Source organism: Eulemur rufifrons, chromosome 28, assembly GCF_041146395.1.
Source record: "Eulemur rufifrons isolate Redbay chromosome 28, OSU_ERuf_1, whole genome shotgun sequence".
In the NCBI taxonomy this organism is placed as follows: Eukaryota; Metazoa; Chordata; class Mammalia; order Primates; family Lemuridae; genus Eulemur; species Eulemur rufifrons.
The window spans coordinates 48368892-48389053 of NC_091010.1; the positions used below are offsets into that span (position 1 = coordinate 48368892).

At 40.1% G+C, this 20162-nt stretch overlaps 1 protein-coding gene across 3 annotated transcripts in view; it reads right to left on the reverse strand.

The window, feature by feature from the left end:
* FBXW4 (F-box and WD repeat domain containing 4) overlaps nt 1-18565 on the reverse strand; it is an 82593-nt gene extending 64028 nt beyond the window's left edge. Inside the window, exon 1 of one of the 3 annotated variants that reach the window (XM_069461228.1) lies at nt 18511-18565. Coding sequence is in view for 2 of the 3 variants with exons in the window: in XM_069461226.1 (XP_069317327.1) it covers nt 17661-18370 (710 nt within the window). In the remaining variant the exon portion in view is untranslated. Of the gene's footprint in view, nt 1-17660; nt 18442-18510 lie in introns of those variants that run through there. The other 2 variants (XM_069461226.1, XM_069461227.1) reach the window with 2 other exon arrangements.
* Between the last annotated feature and the right edge of the window lie 1597 nt (nt 18566-20162).

Consider the following 20162-nt stretch of genomic DNA (forward strand, 5'->3'; position numbering starts at 1 on the left):
CAATAAATTAGACTTTATCAAATTAAAAATGTCTGCTCACCAAAATGAATACACAAGCCACAGTCTGTGAGAAAATATTCACAAAATGAACATCTGACAAAGGGCTTGTATCCAGATAAAGAAATCTTCTCTGTATGTGTACATATATGTTTTTTGAAGACAAATAAGGAACTCTCCTACATTGTTAGTGGGAAAGCAAAATGGTACAGCCATTTTGGGAGAAGGCTTCTGGTAGTTTACTATAAATCTAAACATACACCTACTCTATGACCTAGCAATTACCCAAGAGAAATAAAAGCATATGTCCACAAAAAGACTCATACAAGAATGTTCATAGGAACTTTAGTCGTAATAGCTAAAAGTCATAAACAGCCCAGGCATTCATCAACTGCAGAGTGGATAAATACACTGTGATAGGTTCATACAATGGCTACTACTCAGCAGAAAAAGGGAGGAGTACTGATACACACATTAATGCCGATGAATCACAGAAACATTATGCCGAATGAAAGAAATCTTACACAAAAGAGTTCATATTGTATGATTTCATTTACATGAAGTTTGAGGAGAAAGACTGCTAATCAATGGTGAAAAAAATCAGAACAGTGATTACCACCAGGGTGGGGATGGGGATCGACTGGGAAGGAACATGTGGAAACCTTCTGGGGTGATATTCTGTATCTGAATCTTAAAGGGGATTGGGTTCCACAAGCGTGTACACATTTGTCAAAAATGCATCAAATGATACACTTAAGATATGAACATTTCACTCAAATATAAATTCACTGTCTATATTATACATTTTTCTTTCTTTTTTTTTTTTGAGACAGGGTCTCACTCTGTTACCCAGGCTGCAGTGCCATGCCGTAATCATAGCTCACTGCAACCTCTAACTCCCAGGCTCAAGCAATCCTCCCACCTCAGCCTCATGAGTAGCTGGGACTGCAGGCACACACCTATAGAGATGGAATTTCATTATGTTGCCCTGGCTGGTCTCAAACTTGTGGCCTCAAGTGATTGCACTCCCTGGGCCTCCCAAAGTGCTGGAATTATAGGCATGAGCTACCATGCCTAGCCCTATACGTTTTTCTTAAAAAAAAAAAAAAAAAAAAAGAACTATGAACTAATATACTCTAGTCAACGATATACATGCATGCTGAAGTGTTTAGGGGTAAAGTGTACTGATATCTGTAACTTATTTTGAAATGCATAAGGAAATATAGCCAAATGTTAACTGTGAAATCTAGGTAGGTGGTGAGTATATGAGCATTCATGGTACAGTTCATTCAACTTTTCTATGTTTTAAATTGTTCATTTAAAAAAAATATTGTTAGGGGAGTGTCATTAGTATTTTCTGGATGAGGAAGATAACAGCAGTAAGAGATAAGGGTACACCAGCAGTAGGAGTGGCATAGTTCAGGGGCAGGTTGGTAGAGGAAAGGAAGAGGAGCTCAAAGCTCCTTAAAGAGTATACCTATGGACAGAATTTTGAAATCATGAGCAAGAATTTGAAAATTCTATTTCAGGTCCCAACATCTCCCCTCTATTGGCTTCCTCCACTACACAATAAAAGATACGCCCCTTGGGACACAGAGTGATAACTGCTATGTCTACCTAGAAATTCACTGGCCAAGGAGAGAGACACACATTTCTTCCAGCCTCTACTTAACACCTTCACATTTACCAACCTTTACAAAAAGCCAGCAAGTCTCACTTTCAAGATTCTGGCAGACACAGTTTAGAAAGGATGGTTTTCGCAGGCAGAGAGAGAAGATACTTCATCCATTTCTAGATAAATAATACTCTACCTCCTGGCCTTATTTCACTTAATGTACAATTATTTTTGGTTAATAAAGTAATATATGCACAAGGTTAAAAAAAAGAACACAGATAGTATGAAAGGTCAACAATGAAAATGTGAGTCATTCTCCTAACCCTGGCCAAGACTGTCCCTTCCTAAAGACAATTTTATATATATATATATATATATATATATATATATATATAGTAGATGCACAAAGAATAGTGTTTGTGTGTGTATTCCTACACATATCCCTTTTAATTAAAAAAAAATAGTAGTATACTATTCTACTCATTGCTTTCTTCACTTAACAATACACCTTGGGAATTATTCCATATCAATACATTTAATCCATTTCATTCTCTTTAACAGCTGCATAGAATTTCATTGTGTGACTCTATCATAATTTAATCAGTCATCTACTGATTGACATGTAAGCAGTTTCCATACTTTTGCCATTACAAACAATGCTGTCATAAATACCTTTGTACCTCTATTTATGTGTGGAGAAAAAATTAGAAATGACATTGAATAGGTCAAAAGAAATTGTACCTTTTTTGACAGACACTGCCAAATTGTCATCCAAAAGAGGATACCAACTTCCATTTCCAATAGCATATTAGGGTATTTATTTTTGAGTATCTGTGATTTTCTTTTTTTCCTTAATAAACATTTTTTTAAATTTTGGAATAATTTTAGATTTCCAGAAAAGTTGTAAATATTGTACAGAGAGTTCCCATATATCCTTTATTCAACTTTTCCTAATGTTAACAACTTATACCATAATCATGGTACATGTGTCAAAACTAAGAAATTAACACTGGTACATTAACAAACTCCAGATTTTATTCAGACTTCACCAATTTCTCTACTAATATCTTTTTCTGTTCTAGGATCCAATCTTAGATACTATATTATATTTAATCATCATGTCAATATCTCATTATTTCCTTATTTTTCATGATCTTGATACTTTTTAAATTCTTTTTATCTTTGCAAGTCTAAGAAGTAAGAAAATGCTTCCTCCCTATTGTCTAAACGTATATTTTTCAAAATTATAAATAAGATTGAATATCTGGTCATATGTTTAAAAGCCATTAGTATTTCTTCTAAGAAATGCTTGTTCATGCCTTTTGTCCCAACTTCCTATTAGGATCATGGTCTTTCTCTTGTGAGTTTGTAAAGGCTCTTCAAATAATGTGTTGTAAATTATTTTCCAATTTATCATTTTCTTTTCACTTGTTTATAGTATTTTATCCATGTAGGCATTTAAAATTGTTATATCCATGATTTCATGTCAAACTTTTAAACACTTCAAAGAGTGTGAATGCTCAGGAAAGGTTTTCCTGCTATAATTTTCTGCCTAAAAGAAGGTTAACCTAAAATATATTCTATTTCAAACCCTACTACTGAAAATCTTTTCAATATAGTAAGTAGAATTTAAAATCAATACTATTTAAAAATGATATAGAAGCCAGGCGTGGTGGTTCATGCCTGTAATCCCACCTACTTCGGAGGCTGAGGCAGGAGGATCACTTGAGACCAGCTTGGGCAATATAGTGAGGCTCTGTCTCTAAAAAATTTTTTTTTATTAGCCAGACATGGTGGTGCCACTTATAATCCCAGCTACTCTGGAGGCTGAGGTAGGAAGATGGGTTGAGCCCAGGATCAAGGCTACAGTGAGCTATGATTGTGCCACCACACTCCAGCCTAGATAATGGAAAAAAAAAATATACAGAACATTATAATCTCTCTGGATTATGATTCCAAATGTTATTTATTTAACCAACATTTAATGTGGTGCTTACAACATGCCAGGGACTGCTTTCATTTACCCAGTGCCTTATGCATATCAGTGTTTATTGATAAAGCAATTATACTTCCTATATTCCTAGTTCTGTTCAATTAGAAGACACTGGAAATAAATTTTTCAATCTGGTTTTTAAAAAGCAAGAAATAATTCAAACTAACATGAATTTAGTATATAACAAACAGCAGAATTTTAAACTAAAGAAAGAAATTACCAATTAATTATTGCTATTAAGTTTGTATAGCATGTTCCTGGTTTTAATTAGAAGGAAGAGAGAGAGGATAAAAGAATATACATGCCTAGAAAGAACACTGGAAAGATAAAATAAGAACACCCATAGTTAAATATGGGTAGCAACTTTCGGTGTCTCGATTTTCTTTTTTGTGCTTTTATATATTTTCCAATTTTTCTACGATGTAATAGTTTGGTAAAGAGGAAAATATATATTAAAATAATAATAAATGATGTTGATAAAACTGGATATCAATAGAGCAAAACACTTAGATTGCTATCTCATATCAAAATATAATAAATTCCTAAAATATCAAAGAGTGAACTTAAAATAGTTTAACTAGAAGAAACTAAATATATACATATACCAATAAAGAGCAGAGAACATTTCCAGATTATAAAAATAGAAACATATCGATTATAAAGTATTCAAGTTTGATCCCATTAAATTGGAAATACTGCATAGAGGAAAAAAGAAAATAAAATGAAAGCAACAGAGTAGGAAAAAACGAACAATTAACACTACATATACAAGTTTTATCTCTAAAACTTTTAGGGAGCTGATAAAAATCTATCAAGAAAACACCCTTGACAGGGTATTGACACACAGTGTTCACACAGTAAAACACTGGGGAGGCTCTGTGTGCTGGCTCACACCTGTAATCACAGCACTTTGGGAAACTGAGGCGGAAGGACAACTTGAGGTCAGGAGTTGGAGACCAGCCTGAGTGAGAACAAGACCCCAGTCTCTACCAAAAATAGAAAAATTAGCTGGGGGTTGTGGCACAGGTTGGTAGTCCCAGCTACTGGGGAGGCTGAGGCAGGAGGATTGCTTGAGTCCAGGAGTTTGAGGTTGCTGTGAGCTAAGATGACACCACTGCACTCTAGCTGGCAGCAACAGAGAGAGACCTCATCTCAAAACAAACAAACAAACAAAACACTGGGGGAAACATCCCAAAATAATAGGTTACAGACATGCACCTTAAAACAATTTTTAAAGTAACACCTCACATCTATTAAGTGGAAAAAACCAACATTAATAGCTTTTAGTTTGATAGAGGGTTTGGGTTTGGTTACATATTGCTAGTAGCACATTTAACTGGCACAGTCTTTCAGAAAGGAATTCCCTCTGTTAAGATAAAAGTCATTAAGTGATAGCTTCTGATCTAGCATTCCAACTTTGAGTCCTATTTCACAAAGAAATAATTCAAAAGAAAAAATATTTTTACAAAGATATTTATAGCTGCAGGTATATATTAGAGCTAAAATCTGGAAATAGTCCAAATGTCTGTCTGTGGGGGAGAATGGTATACTAATACAATGGAATGTATTACCATTAGAAATGACAAATGTGAGTGAGGACAGCAAAAGATTTTGTAAACAACTATAGCAAATAATGGTAATTTTAAAACTAAGTCAAATTTATAAACGTAGAGGTGGGAAGACACTGCACAAAATTATGTCTTCATAAATAACAGGTCAGAAAATACACACAGATGATGCTTTATGAAGTGAGCAATTTAATATACCACATAACTGTTGTTATGCCTTTCTATTTGCCTTTACCAAAACAGCAGTAATCTATAAAGTGATACAAAAAGCACAGAAGGCAGACTCAGCTAACTGGGATCCATATCCCAGTCCTGCCTCTTGCTAATTATATTCCCCAGGTAACTAACTTTTCTAATTGTCCATTTCTTCACATATGAAGTGAGGATAATATTTCATACAATTGTGGTGTTTTAAAGATGACATCTAAAACAAAGTACAGGTAAGTTATAAATCACTACAAAAAGATTATTTATTTTTACATAAATATAAATATGTGTACTAGTTATTATCCATTAATGTTATCATCACTAATACTAATCTAACAATCATTTATTTTTCTTCTAATTAGTTTAGTTATAGCTACTAGAAATTGTTCCTCTAATATCAAACATTGGTTATCTTTCAGGCTGAATGATTAGGATTTGGGTATGCACATGTTAAGGCTAAAATCTTTTAATGAATTCTTCCATTGGGTGAATGTGATCCCTGGTTTCACATTACTAGAGAGCAACCTACACTACCAGATATATAAAAAACTGAAGACAGTAAAAGATTGTTAACAGGATAGACCAAAAGAACTGAACTCTAAATGAAAAAAAAAAAAAAAATAGACTTCCCTGTAAACTCTTACCTACAAATCTCTCCCAAACATAAAAGAAGAGATCATTTGTAGGTACACCTCTCCTCTTGAATTAGGCCTAAAATTAACTGAGTGGAAGTGAAACTAAAAATGGAATATTCTGAATCACAGAAGGAAGAAAAAGGGGAAAAGAATCAACATATTTGCTGAATTGGGATAAGGACAACATTTCTCTCATCTCCCTGGTCACTTAACTGCTACTTGGTGACACTTTACTAAGGGTCAAAGCACTCCCCTGAGGGCTTGATCATAGCAGCAAGAAACTTTCAAAGTTGAACTTTAGAAGCTGCTACTAAACAGCAGGTGCAGGCATCCTCTCCCAAGATGAACACTATAATCTAAATACTTGGCTGTGGTCCTTCAAATCAAATTTCAACTTTTAAAAAAACTATTCCATGTGGCTTTGACTTGAGAAAGCACCACTTTGTTAAAAGAAACTTAACAATTTAGCATTTTCATCCCTTCTGTCCAATCATCTTTGATGGTTACGGTTTCCCTAGCTGGTGGCCAAAGCATATCTTTATTTTTATTGGCTTCAACACCTGAAAAATCAAAAGGAATTTTTAAAAACAAGTGTCCCTCCCACTCTGTAGGGACCTGTCACTGTCCACTCAAAGGGGGTCGGTAGAACAAGGCAAGAGAAGAAAAGTATCTGAGAAGACAGGAGCAGGTGCCTCTTGGAATCTGATAAGGACCCTTGTCCCCACTCTTGAAATGGCCTATGGCCAGCCATTTCTCCCACGTGGTTACTGATGTAAAAGTGAGGGTGCTCCCCTCAAAAAAATGATTAGTGCCCTATCAATAAATCTCTCCATGACTGTTAATACGTGGAGGAATCTCTAACCTGGTCCGTGGGCCTGGCTAAACTGCTATTTTCCCAGCCGTCATTCTCTTGCCTCAGGCTCAGTTTTCCACTTGGCCCCCTCCCTCTCAGCTTTCCGGCACTTAGTAACCATTAGAGTTTGCATTCCTGGGCGCATGACCTATTTTAAACAAAAACAATACAACATGCACCCACAGTAAGCTATCTGACTCCTTAAAATCTTGGCAAGTGAGTCCAGAGACACAGAAATTAATCTAGGCAGTTATCTAGAATGCCCCTTCATTTCCCCTCTTCTTGCTCACACCTCATAACCAAAAGCAAAAAATAAACCTAGTCTGAAAAATGGCTTGGGGGAAGGAAGTGGAAGTGTAGGTATATCAGAGAGGCCTGAAATCTATATAATCTCTAAAATCAGAAAACTCGTGGAACACAGATCAATTTCCCTTTCTGTCCCATCTCCAAGTCTGATTCACCTTGATGCTGCCAGTGCTGTCTAACTGCACGGCTGGAATGATTTCCATAAGCATAACATCCTGCTGACCTGGAAACCCAGAGAAGGAAGGTGTTTGTCCGCAAGTGTAGAACAAGGCCATGTCAAGGGGCACTGGGCCAAGAAGTGAGGGATGGGACTATGCCAAATGATGCTGAGGGCTTGGAATTCTAAATTAACACTGTCTCTTTTATTTCTTTATCTTCTTCCTTTTCAGAAAGCAGATTTTCCCCCATATTGCCTGTACCTACCAGTTCTTCCACCAATACTAAGAATTTGGCTTTAGTGTACAAGTATTTAAGCAGCCCAAGATAAGAAACTTCTAACTCTTCATTTATACTTGGATTATACCACATCCTTCAATAGCCTCAGCAGCAGAGTTCTATAATTAAGGTTCAAAAAAAAAATTCAATGAAAAATCATTATAACATGTCAAATTGCTTACACTTCTGGCCAGGGAACAGGGAATAAACACTCAGGATGAAGAGAGACTGTAGGAAACATGCCAGCATGAGGACAGGACCATGCACAAGGAGCGCATAGAGCTGCTGAGGCTGACCCACATCTCCCTTGAAAGGCTCCCGATTGCCCACCCACTTTACCCACCCATTCAACTTCACCTTCCATGCTCCACACTATGCACACCATGTAACTGGAGAGAGCCAAGCCCATCTCTTCTACTCTCACTCGTATACCCATACCTTCACCTTTGCTGCGAACACCAGCCTACCTTTGTCCCTGACGAATGTTTGCTCCCCTCTTCTGGGGACTAGTCAAATTCACCTATTCTTTAAGATCCAGGTAAAGCCTCTACTTCCTTGACTCCTCCAAACATTCCTCTCCATGTCATCTGAACTCTTAGACTGAACCTACCATAAACCTAGGCATTGCAAAACCTAGCTTTTCATAGCTATACGTATTGTTTGTCCCATATAGTCATAAATTCCAAAGGATCAAGTCTTAAACCTCTTAGTGCTTCTAAAAGTGGCTCTCAACCAGCATTCTGCAGACAAGTGGTGTAGCAAAATAAGTACCCCATCAAATTTTAACAATTTATAAAATTGTTGTCCAACTAATCATCCATACTTTTATAAGGATTTCTCACACTAAGCCACAGTGTGGCCCATGATACAACTTACTACAAATAAGAGGAAGATTACATGTTCAGAGGAACATGTATAAACTTAACCTCAAAGGATATAAGCGAACAAGGTCAGGGCGGTAAACAGTTCTATTCAAATAATAACACGCCAGAGCGTGAATAGTGTAAATAACCATGGACAGGTTTTTCAATTTTCTGAAACTTGTTTTTTTTAAAAAAGGACATCCTGCCTTTAATCTTTTAATGTATTATCAGAAATTCTGACATCATACAAAAGTATGTCTTTGACACAAAAAGAGAGAACTGCGGTCCTAGCATGATAGGTATTTTGATAGACATTGCTTAGGAACTGCTTAAGCAGGAGTTCTGAACGGTATGCTTCTCCCTTTGGCAAGTCACGTTGTCAACCTATAGTTCCAAAGCCCCTTCCTAAAAATGTATAACATTCCATATCTTTGAGAATTCAACCAAAGTCTCCAAATTCTTATGCTAGAGAGGGTCAGGAAAGGAATCTGAGCAGATAAAGTATCTTTTTGTTGTTGTTGTTGTTGTTATTGTTGTTGCACTCTACCCCAGGTAGAGTGCAGTGACATCATCATAGCTCACTGCAGCCTCAAACTCCTGGGCTCAAGCAATCCTTCTGCCTCAGCCTCCTCAGTAGCTGGGACTACAGGCCCGTGCCACTATGCCCAGCTAGAGATAAAGTATCTTAATGTGGCACCCACATCAGTGCTGTCCAAAGCAGTTTCGGAAGCACTGAGCATAACCCTGATCCTTTACATGCATGAGCTTAAGATTTTTAGTTTGGCCATGTTCACATCCTTTTCCTCCTGCCATTGGTCAGGTTCTGTATTTGCAGAGCACTTAATAGTATGTGTGTTCTAGAAGACGTTATGAGATACTAAGCAGGGAAAAAAGAATTTTATGATCAAAATATTTTGGACAACACTAGCTAAAACAAAATTAAACAGGTCCCTCTATCACAGGACTTCTCAGTGCCTTTAATTTACCAATGGACATTGCAATCCCCAAGAGAGGGAATGTGGTATATTGCATTTCCCACACTCATTTCATTACATAATTAGTTTTTCAAGAATCCCACAATACCACTTTTAGAAAGGCTGATCTAGCACTTTCTAAAAATAAACAACAGCAAGAAAGATGCCACAATTTTTTCTGTGAACAGGCCTTCCTCTAAGTGAGTCATGAATTAGGCACTAGCACACAAAGAGGTGAACTTTGTTTATATACCTTTAAAATAACTTTTCCCTGGACTTCCCATCTGAAATGTGAGACATAATTACACTGCTCGGCTTCCTAGGGTTGTTTTTTATTGTTTTTAATCTTGAAACTGTGTTCCATATTAATCACCAAAACCGGTTCTCAACCCAAGTGGCTAGACTTCAAACTCCCTGGTGCCCTCCCAGCCTGGATAAAGGGATGGAGAGAATATGAACCAGACACCGCCCAGAAAGTTTTTACATCTCCAGTTTCTAGGCCAGTACGATAAAGTCAAACTGTATCCAAGATAAGAGATGAGTGAGAAGTTCTCCTTTAGCAATTCACTTTTGGAGGGAGTCCTCTCTTAAGCACACACCCCACCCATATGTGAATCTTGATTCACTCTTTCAATATGGACTTTCTAAAGGAAAATTCAAAGAAACATGGGAGGTCAAAGCTGGAACTACAGGGAGGAAAGAAAAAGAAGTACTCAATGACTATTTCCCTTTCTCTAAAGAGAAGGAACTCATTACAGAGTTAGTGAGCAGGGGAAATATCATTCCTTTCAGTGAAACAGCTTTCCAGGAAAAGCATCTCAACATATTTACTATAAAACAATTTAATTTCCCTGTCCCATCACCTGCCACCCCATCCTCATCCCCGCCCCCCCCCAAAACCCCACAGATTATGGATTTCCTCTCATTCTTGGCAGAGTTACCAGAAGAAATATAATACCCCCTTCGGACTGCTCCCAACAGCTGCTAGAACAAGAAGGGGGAGCTGGGGGTATCCCTACAAAGCTGCCTCTAAAATGACCATTCCCCCTTCCAAGCCAGTGAGCATAATACTTTTTTCTACTTTCTTAAAGCAAAGGGAGACCACAAGGCAAGTATCGCCTAGTCCAAAATACTTGCCTCCAGCCCATCTGTTCCCCTCACTTTGACTCTAAGCTGAAGCTCTGTACAGTAAGCCACCACTCTATTTCTTCCCTAACACGTAATGCTTAAAACAACCCTCTACTGCTTCACAGGACTAGTATTTCTTATTTGTCTGTTTGTTCGTTTAATCTACCAGTCTCCAAGTTAGGGCTCTTATCAAACTCTTATTCAACGTTATTTCCTGTCTCTTCCCACCTGTCCCAATACCACATACCTCATACACACACAAATCTCTTTCCAGATCAAAAAACTTGAAAAACAAAAGTCTAGGAACAAATTCAACAATGGCTACCTTGTACCCCAGCCCTTTATCCCTTGCCCAATATCATCATACGCTAAATGCTCTTCAATTCTGTCTAGAAAAGCCCCATCACCAGGCAAGAGAGACATCCAGTTAGCCTTCAGTCTCTCAGCTGAGACCACCAACAAAGAAGTTCACGAATGTCAACTGGGGGCAGAGGCAACATCTCTCTTTGCTGAGGAGAAACTGGACAGAACCTCCAGCATCATTCCCCAAAGGTGACAGCCGGGGTTGAGTGAAGACCGTGAAAACTGTACAAGAGCTAGGAGAGAAAATATAATGTAAGGAATGATTTGGAATAAGGGGCAGGGGAAGGCGGAGGAATGAACTGGCTGACCCCAAATGTCTTTTCCATCTCTAACTCCTATGATTCTTTGACCTCCAATTTTGTGCTGTGGACAAGGAATGGAAAGTCAACAGACATGGTGATGTTTTGAAAGAGCCTGGCAGTCTGCTCTTGTCATTTAGTGGCCTTCGCATGTATTTTTTAAGGTGTCTCCAAGCCCTGTCTTCATTTCACAGTTGTCACCTTTCTCAGCAATTTGAGCTCATGTCAAATACCAAAAAAGAAGGAGAAGAAGAAAGAATGTGTTGGCAATTAATTGTGGGCGAAAGAGGGGCAGGCAAGGGGCCCATTGGGTGGCCCAGACTTCCAGGGAGGGCAATGTGAACAGGTTGGATAAAATGAAGAACTGACTCAAAGTTGAGACAAGGCAGCCAAACCTCTAACAAGAGGTAAACAAGAGTTTCTCCAGATAGTCTCATACTCAGTTTTAGATATAGCTCAAGTAGTCACAATTCAGGATTCATAAACATATTCTTAATTAGCACAACCATCTTGCTTCTTTTGATCACAATTGGAGTTCCACCTGAATCCATTCAAATCTGAGCAAGACTGCTGAATAGAAAGGATATTCAAGAGTAAACCAAATCTTTGGATTCTCAGCCTCATCTGATGGTTGACACACCTGGCATAAGCTTAGCAAAAATCAGTTTCTATAGATCAAAGGAGGGAGAGGACACACCAATTTTCACTGAAAATTCAAAACCCAATTTTCTCTTCCTTTTTTCAAACATTTGATCTCATCTTAATTCTCAAAATTTACTGGAGCCTGGCCTCAAGAAAAATCTATCTGAATTTCTCCCTGTTTCATGGTTGTGGGTCAGTACCAGAAACTAATCCAATGCGAAGGTCAACCCAGAGCTAAGGTTGTCACACCATGGTAATTCTTTTCTATGTTAAACACTCAAATATAATTGTTTTTAAAAATCTGTATGTTTTCTCAGTAACCTCACTGTCAGTTGGATTTCAACAGCTTAAGCCCAATCTTTACCCATAGTCAAGGTTCTAGACACAAAAAATTGAAAGTATATATACTATTGAAATATTTTCAGAGTTCTCATTCCAGTATGAATTCATACTACAGACTGCTCATCTTGCGGATCATGAAAACTTTGGGTTTCTCCATGTTTCTGCCTTGACAGCTAGAAAATTCATCCCCTACCATTCAAGTTTTACAAGACTGTGAAGGATATAAGCAGCTTTTATAATTCTCACAGTCTTAGAAGAGAATGCCTCTTGAATTCTTCCAGTTTGCATTTGGAGGTAGTGACTGCACTAGACCATTTCCTGCTTCCACAAGTGTATTGTTTTATTCATTATGAGCCTATAAACTAAATTATACTTTTATTAACTCACAGAAACCATTCCCAAAGCAGCTAAGACATTAAATACATCCACATACAAAATTTTTTCAGGAACTGGAAAACATGTGACTCTCTTCTCTAGGTAAAGCAGAAAGGTAAAAGAGAAAGCCTAAGCTGCTTGGAGTTGTTAACTGTCTTCAGAAAATCAGTTTAGGCCTTAAATGTAACCAGTCTGCAATGCCTTCTCCATTCAGAGTTAGGAAAGGAAACTTTATGCTTTCTGGACCAAAAAAAATGCTCTTAAGCGCAATCATTTTAAAACAAACAAACACACTCTGCTTATCTGTGTCTATCTCACCACTCTGGACGTTAATCATCACTGAAATAGATACCCTAGTCCCCCAACCTCAAAGAGCTCCAAGGCTACAGGACCCCGCCAGAGGAATGAATGTACATGCCAGGACAAACACCTCAGGAGCCTCACTCCCTAAACACCTATTGTTACTTCTAGGCAAATCTATCACAGGCATATATGCAAGAGAGCACCCTGGTACTACTCAAAGGATATTTAAAATAAAATTCCTGTTTGAAAATATATAGCATTTAATTTGGGAGGAAGGAGAGCAAGTAAGCTTTAACATAAGACTGGCAAAAATATTTTTTTAAAAATAGGTTTACATGCAGAGATACTTTTTTCTTTCCATTGTTGCTCTTGTTAATTTTCAGTATCAGAATTTGCAGACAGAACCTCTGTTCTTCCCTCATCATGCTGTCTACTTCTTGCATGAAGCTTACATTATAAACTGACAGCTGAATTTCACTGCTTTGTTCTTCTCAACTGAACAAGGTTAGTTTTCCTCCCTACTCTTTAGGGAAAATTTAAAAGATTGCTGTATGAAACATTTCCTTGACTTTTATTGTTATAACCAAGATATTACCATTCCATCAGACTTCATAAAACCTTCAAACAAAACTTATTTTAAATCAGATGACTGACTCAAACTATTAATATTTTTGTGTCCCCTTTAAAAAAACTGCTCAGGATACCTACTAGTGTTCACTGTTTGGGCAAGAGGCCTAAAGGGAAGCAAATTATTTGTTTGTGGTTTTAAAGTGGCCAAAATGCCTTCAAGCACAAGTATAAGACCATTAGCAAATCACAAGGAACCAAAGCAGTTCATCTTACTCAACAAAGCTATGATCAGTTAGGAACAGGCAAACTGAAGGGGCTTGCCCTAGGCCGGAAGGTCAGTAAACCTTGGCAGTTTGTGTTTCTGAGAATCAAGAGGCTCTTCAGCAGGGAGCGCAGGCCCTAAGCCCACAGGTTCTGCTGTCATGTTTCCAAAAACATTCAGGACAGGTGAGAGAAACTAAGAGGCGAGGGGGAGAAGGAGAGGGTGAAAGGGTGAGAGAGAGAGAGAGAGAGAGAGAGAAGTTTCTTTATTCCTCCTTCTGTCTTTAGGCAGCACCTCTGAGTCAAGCCATCCCCACTTTTTTTGCTATATACAGACTAGCTAGAGGAGAAGCCAAGCAATTAAAAAGTTCCATTTTACAACGATTTATTGAGTGGTTATCATGTGCTGAACACTGTGCTAGCTACCACTCTACATTTGAGCCTCATTTTACTAGGCAATGTTATTCGCATTCTTTATAGATAACAAAACTCAGGGCCAGTGAGGTTATGTGGCTTCTGATAAAATCAAGTTTTGTGTAGTGCTTAAAAAAACTTATCCTGCTTATCCAGTCTGCAGTTAATTAACCCGAAGCATGAACAATAACCCTGCTACCCTCCAAGCAGCCATACTCTTGCTGTACTTTGGGCCCAGGCTTCCTGATGCCTTAACAGGACTAGGGTGCATGACTTCTCCCTCCAGGGATGACAACCACCTCTCTTAGTGGCTTATTAAGTCTCTGCAGCTGTCCAGAAAGAGACCACACTGGTAAACACTCTCTCCACCTGATGTAACACACATAACTTCTCCCCTCAACCCAGAAAACCTGAGCAGTGACCCTGTTCTTTACCGAGTGCTATGGTAAAACAACTTCCCTAGAAGGCCGGAGGTACCTCACCAAGACACACCCCGACACAGGCAAGAAATCAAAACACACGTGTCTAATAAATAATAAAGCCATAATTTCATTTAGCAGTCTCAAATCATTTTACACTATAAACTCATTTTCATTTGTGGTTATTATTGCTACAGAACTCATTCCCACTAGCTCTCTTTTAGAGCATTTAAAAAGGAAACATCAATTCCTTCATTCATTCATTCAATCTCTATGGGAAGAGAAAGAAGCTAAACTTTGCCTTGTCTGGCTTGGGTTCCAGTCATTTTAGCCAACTTCTCTTATAGGCCAACTGGCAATATTCTTTGAAAGATTATTCTTGTAAGAAAGAAAAAAAATACTATTTTTGCAGGTGACGAGACTGCAAGCCCAAAGTCCCAAGGAATCATTATCATCAACAAAATCATACTAAAATTTATAGAGTTAAGCAAAATGATCAAGTTCAAAATTTACAAAAGATTATAGCAATCGTATATACCAGTAATACCCAGCCAGAAAACATACTGAAAGAGATGGCATTTGCAATAAAAATGAAATGCATAACATAGTTAGAAATACCTAGGAGTAAGTGCAACAACAGATATGTGAGAACTTTATAATGAAAACCACAAAATTCCTCGAATAGGCACAGAATGTTTTTTGGTGGGGAGCTGAGAAATGTAGACATGACACACACACATAAATCCAATAGGTTTAATCTTACCCTAAGAGATATTAGACTCTATCAAAAAGCAACAATATTTAAAATAGCATGGAAGGCCGGGCGCGGTGGCTCACGCCTGTAATCCTAGCACTCTGGGAGGCCGAGGTGGGCGGATCGTTTGAGCTCAGGAGTTCGAGACCAGCCTCAGCAAGAGCGAGACCCCATCTCTACTAAAAATAGAAAGAAATTATATGGACAGCTAAAAATAAATATATAGAAAAAATTAGCCGGGCATGGTGGTGCATGCCTGTAGTCCCAGCTACTCGGGAAGCTGAGACAGGAGGATCGCTTGAGCCCAGGAGTTTGAGGTTGCTGTGAGCTAGGCTGATGCCACGGCACTCACTCTAGCCTGGGCAACAGAGTGAGACTCTGTCTCAAAAAAAAAAAAAAAATAGCATGGAAATAGAGAAATATACCAGTGGAACAAAATGGAGAATTCAGATATAGATATAATATACATATATGTATATACACAACCTTAATATATGGCAAAGTAAGCTTCCCAAAACAAAGGGAAAGAATAATTAATTATTTAACAAAGTTGTAGTGATAACTAGGTAGCCATTGAGGGGGAAAAACTGGTAAGTTGAATTCACCTCTTGCACCAAAACAAAAGTGATATTGATGAAAGTGTTAACTATTAAAAAACCAAATGATAAGAAAACAAGTGGGAAACAGAAGGGATTTATCAGGTCTGTGGAAGAATTACAAATTTCTCAGCTTTGGGGGAAAAAAAATCACAAAATACTGGCAGATTCTAATAGATTAAAGTGTAAAACTTCTATAGGATAAAAACAGTAAAGCAAAAAGAACTAACTGACAAAAAATATGTGCATCAAAGATGACACACTAGGGTCTAACATCTATGACCCACAAGGATTCCAAATTTATAAGAAAAACATCAAGACCCTGATAATAGATGGGCAAAAAGTAGGAACGGACAATCTCACAGGTGAAACAAACACATGGGAAAATATTTATCCTGGCCTACAGTAAAAAAAAGATGCAAAATAACACAACTTTGAAATACCATTATATGCCCATTAAAGAAGCAAAGATCTTTTTAATTCTCACATAAAATTTGTTCAATCATCCTTTGCTGGTGCCACTATTACTTGGTACAACACCTTTCCAAACCATAACCATTGATCCAATAATGTCATTTTGAGATTTTATCCTAAGGAACTAATTCAAGAAATACGTACAGTATGGTATGTGACTTATATCTCAATAAAGCTCTTACCCAAAAATGCATTAAATTATTCATTTAATTGTTATCTATAATAACAAAAAGCTGAACACAACATGAAAGTTTAATATTAGAGGGAATTTTTAATCACATTATTGTACAGTCCCCAAATATTTATTGTGCATCTGTTCTGTTAAAATCAGTAGAACAGCAATTATGAAGGGGGAAAAGTGTGCACCTGAAAGTTCTTAAAAATGAAAATAGTCGTCCAGAGGTGTACTATGGCTTTTTGTTTTAAAAAACTTTCTTTAATGTTGTTACACTGTATTAGAACTACCTTTAAAAAAAAACAATTGAGTGGAGTAGGATGCAATCTGCAAGCTTTTTCTCCCCCAATTCCATACATTTTCCCCCTATTTAACAGCTACAGTGAGTGGTTCAGGAAAGATTTTCATTCACAGGTCTCAGACCCTACCAAAAACAGGCCAAATTGCAATACCATGCCTTGTACACAGCCTTCTGCCTAATCCAGCCTCCTGCCTCAAGCAGGCACCGTTTTTGTGTGTCGTTCTGCCTGTATCGAGTCATAACCTATATCTGACACTGGGACTAAGGGCCTTCATTTAGGGTCAGAGCCCTTTTCTCCACATTTGATTTTATCTGAGCCCTGAAACTTGGCAACCTTTAGAAGACGATGGGGAGGATACATGTCAGCAAAAACATTCTGAGAGACCGCTTAGCGGACCTGGGTCCTACACCTGGACTGGAGTAGTCGTCCCAAAGCATGAAGGAAGCACAGACAGCCTGGCTCCTCAGCGGCTAAAGAACTGGGGCACTCAAACGTCTGCAAAAACACAATTAAAAGCTGAAGGGAGTGCTTAAGATGGCTAATTGTAAGGAGCCGCCCACGGGGGAGGGTGCTGACTGAGGGATGCTCTTGGGAGGCTTCCTCAGATGGAGGCCTTGGAGAGCAGAGGCAATGTGATCCCCGAAGGTGCTCGGGAAGTGCTCTCGGCGGAGGCCAGGTGTAGGCCTCGGAATTCGTAGTGCGACACGACCCCGGGCCGACCAGGCCGCGGCGCCCCGCCCTTTCCCGGGACGCAGGCCGGCCCGGGGCGGGGAGCGGGCGGGCGAGCGGGCGCTTACAGGTCGGTGCCGAGCCGCGTGAAGCCGGAGTTGAGCGAGGCCCGGGCTATCCGGCGCCAGAGCAGGTCGCAGCTGGTGAAGCGCCGCAGCCAGCGGCACACCTGGGCCAGGCGGCCGAGAGCCCGCATGTCCAGGTAGGAGCAGATGAGCAGCAGCAGCTCCTCCGGCAGGCGCCACAGCGCAGGCCCAGCGGCCGGGCGAGCGGCCGGCTCCGGAGCCGCCGACTCCTCCTCAGCCGCCGCCGCCATGGCCGCCCCTGTCCCCGCGATGCCGCCTGAAGCCTGACCCCCTCGTCCCTGTGATCTCCCCGGCCTAGCGTCTTCCCGCCGCCCAGTCCTAACCCTCCATTCCTCCTTCTTCCCATCATCTCTTTCTCGTGCCTCCTTCCCACCCCCTGCACTCCCCTCATCTCCCTTTACGACGCCTCTCGCCCCTTCCTCCACGCTTCCGCCCTCTCCTTCCTTCCTCGGGCCTGTCTTCGCTCGTGCCTCAGCCCCCTGCCCCGCTGCCTCTTTCGCCTTCTGCGGCCCCGGCTTCCCTTCCGCCCCGCTTCCTCTTCCGCTTTGCCCTGCGCCGGCTTTTCCCTTCCCTTTCCCCTTCCTCCGCTTCCCCCTGGCGACCCTCCCTTCCTGCAGTTTCCTTGTCTCCCCGCCCTCGCCCTCGCTGGGCCCGCCGTTCCCGGGGGTCCCTGAGCGGCCCTGACTGCCCATAGGTGGCCGCGGGGCCGGCCCGACGCGGAGCCGAGCCCGAGCCACCGCCACCGCCGCCGCCGCCCCGGGAGGAGGCGACACCATGTCGGACCGGGTCACATGGGGCGGCGCGGGCCGAGCCATGGGCCCGCCCCTCACACCTGCGGCCTTGGAGCCACCTTGGGGTGCGGGCCGGGCCCTGGCGCTGACACCACCCTTCTATCCCCAGGACCGTTTAGTGGAGGCATACGAATTAATTCTTCAATCGTGTTGTGAGCTTGGCTAAAGGGCCCCGCCTAAGGCCACAGGAGGACCCTTTGCCTTCTGAAGCTTCTCATTGGAGTCCCTGCCCTCAAGAAGCGCCTAGTTGGGCTCTCTGCCCCCTCTCAGAGCATTCCCTTCCTCTTACGTGATGCCTCTTTTCCACAGGCCACATTCCAGGGCCCCTCAAACCAGCCCTAGAAGCTGACAGTTTCTGTAGGCCTGGTTCTCACACAGGGCATGGAACCACGGTCCTGGCAGTGAGCTTGTATATTAGACATTTGGAGAGGTTGCTGTCTTCTAGATCCTGAGTCCGTAACTTCCAAAACAGTCATGTATCAGGAAATGGCAAAGCTAGTACTTATTATTAGTCGCTACCCAAGTACAAGTTGATTCTTCAAGGTCACCCAAGATCATATCCCTATACTACCCCCCATTCAATTCACATGGCACCAGTCTGAAAGGAGAGCTGCCGTGCTCTAGACCTGTGCTGTCCAACAACGTCCCCCCTAATCACATGTGGCTGTTGAGCATTTGAGACGTGGCTAGTCCAAATTGATGCATGTATGCTATTAGTGAGAAATACCAGATTTTGAAGATTTATACAAGAAAAAGAATGCAAAATACATCATTAATAATTTTATATTGAGTGTATGTTGAAGTGATAATATTTTGGATATATTGTATTGGGCTAAATACTATATATTTTAATGTAACTACTAGAAAATTTTAAATTGTACATGTGACTTGCATTTGTGCCTCATATTATTTTTTTATTAGACAGTACTGGGCTAGGCAGTAAGATTTGGAGGAGGGGAAGAAGATGCCTATCCCTGTCTGCTTATCCTATACCCCAAATCCAGATAGGAAGGAATTGGGGGTTTCCATTTATATTTATCTGCATCTTAATACCCATTTTCAGGGAGCAATGAATAAGGAATCATTCAACACCTAGCATAGCCAAGGAGAGATCTAGGGAAGCAACGACATTGTATTATGGTGCAGCAGAAGCATCATGTAACAAGGTCAGACCGGAATCTGGCTTTGCCCTAGAATTACTTTTTGATCTTAGAAAAACAGCAACAAAAACCCCACCTATCTTCTTGGCCTTTTAGTGTTCTCAGTCTGTAGTGGAGATAATGCCTCTGCCTTACTTTTGAGGGATAAATGAGATGATCCCTGTAAAATGCTTTGAACTCCTCTAAGAAAATTCTCAATAATAGTTACAGGTCAAATCCTGTTACAAAAAAATACTCCCCCCCCCCCAAAAAAAAAATGCAACAAAGGCTTAAATTGTGTAGAAAACAATTGCCAAACTCCAGACAGTGGTTTATTAAAAGCAATATTTGATACAGTACAACCAAAGAATTCAGATCATCTTTTAGAGATCATTAACAAGAAATTTACTTATTCACAGGTATCATACTGTTAAGATCCTACTGACATAGGAATACTGCAAATTGAGGTGATGTCATCATCAATTCAACATTTATTGATCTTGCTACATTTGTATACTGTGAGCCACTCTGGAAGTAAGACAGAGACGAATATA